General features: G+C 49.7%; 1 protein-coding gene across 1 annotated transcript; it reads right to left on the bottom strand.

The window, feature by feature from the left end:
- Window positions 1-357: 357 nt before the first annotated feature.
- On the bottom strand, window positions 358-717 carry LOC115663492 (uncharacterized). The gene has a single exon (XM_030585491.1). It carries the CDS (start codon window positions 715-717, stop codon window positions 358-360), a length of 360 nt encoding a protein of 119 aa, XP_030441351.1.
- Window positions 718-966: the final 249 nt, after the last annotated feature.

Below are 966 nucleotides of genomic sequence, written 5' to 3'. Positions count from 1 at the left end.
ACCAATTCAACTAGGATGTCACGCCCCGAACCCCATCGAGCTCGTGGCATCCCTCTTTGGTCGAATTAATGCGACGTCCGAGGAAACGACGCCGACCCCACATTCAAAACACATCAGAGATAAAGCACTAGCGAAAGCCACAAACACCCAGACAAAATTTGACCAGGGGCACAAGGGAGAATATACATCCATTACTGATTCAAACTTATACAATATCCATCACTTACAATCCACAATAATATACATGCACACCGAACTTCTAGACTACACACCACCGATATCAAAAAGGATCAGTAGCCTGGGTATACCCTATCTCCAAAAATGGGACACTTCAAAAGATTTACTATACCCCTAAAACTAGCCCTGACGCCCGCTAGACGGCATCCACTCCGATTCCGTCTCCCCGGAATCTAAGTCTGAAATCCTCTGATCATCTGGCTCCTCGGAAGACTCCGAATCCGCTTCGATCTCAATCGGGTTGTCCTCATCACCCGACTCTACCTGTACCTCAATCTGTTCCTCTTCATCCGACTCCTCTTCTGGCTCTTCCTCTTCTTCAGGTTCCTCCTCTGGCACTGCCTCTAGCTCCACATCCATCGGATCATATCCTACCTGCAACTCCTCCGGCTCCGGATCCGGCTCTACCACTGTAGGCTCGGGCGCTGTAGGAACATGCTGATGCCCTAACTGCGTGAGACTAGTGTCTAAGCTAGTCATCTCGCCATCGGGAGGGGGTATGGCAGACGGATCCTAGTCCCCTACTTCGTCAAAGTGAACATCAAAGCCACGGACAGGGCCAAACTCGTCCAGCCCATCCCGAAAATACCATGTGGTATAGGTATGGACCTGCCAAAGGGGTTGCCCTATGTCTATACAGACTACCGAAGTATGCTTGATCCAGGTCATATTATCATCTATCGGGTACTCTACAACATTATGGTCGGTGTGCATCGGTACTCCAAAACG

This window comes from Syzygium oleosum, unplaced genomic scaffold (assembly GCF_021117445.2).
Source record: "Syzygium oleosum isolate NSW1041296 unplaced genomic scaffold, Sole_v2.1 Sole_v2.08, whole genome shotgun sequence".
Classification (NCBI taxonomy): Eukaryota; Viridiplantae; Streptophyta; class Magnoliopsida; order Myrtales; family Myrtaceae; genus Syzygium; species Syzygium oleosum.
The sequence above is the reverse complement of the archived record's forward strand: the minus strand, read 5'-3'. Positions and strand labels throughout refer to the sequence as shown.

Excerpts from the sequence above, each read along its gene's own strand:
- LOC115663492 (XM_030585491.1), bottom strand. The coding sequence starts at position 717 with ATGACTAGCTTAGACACTAGTCTCACGCAGTTAGGGCATCAGCATGTT.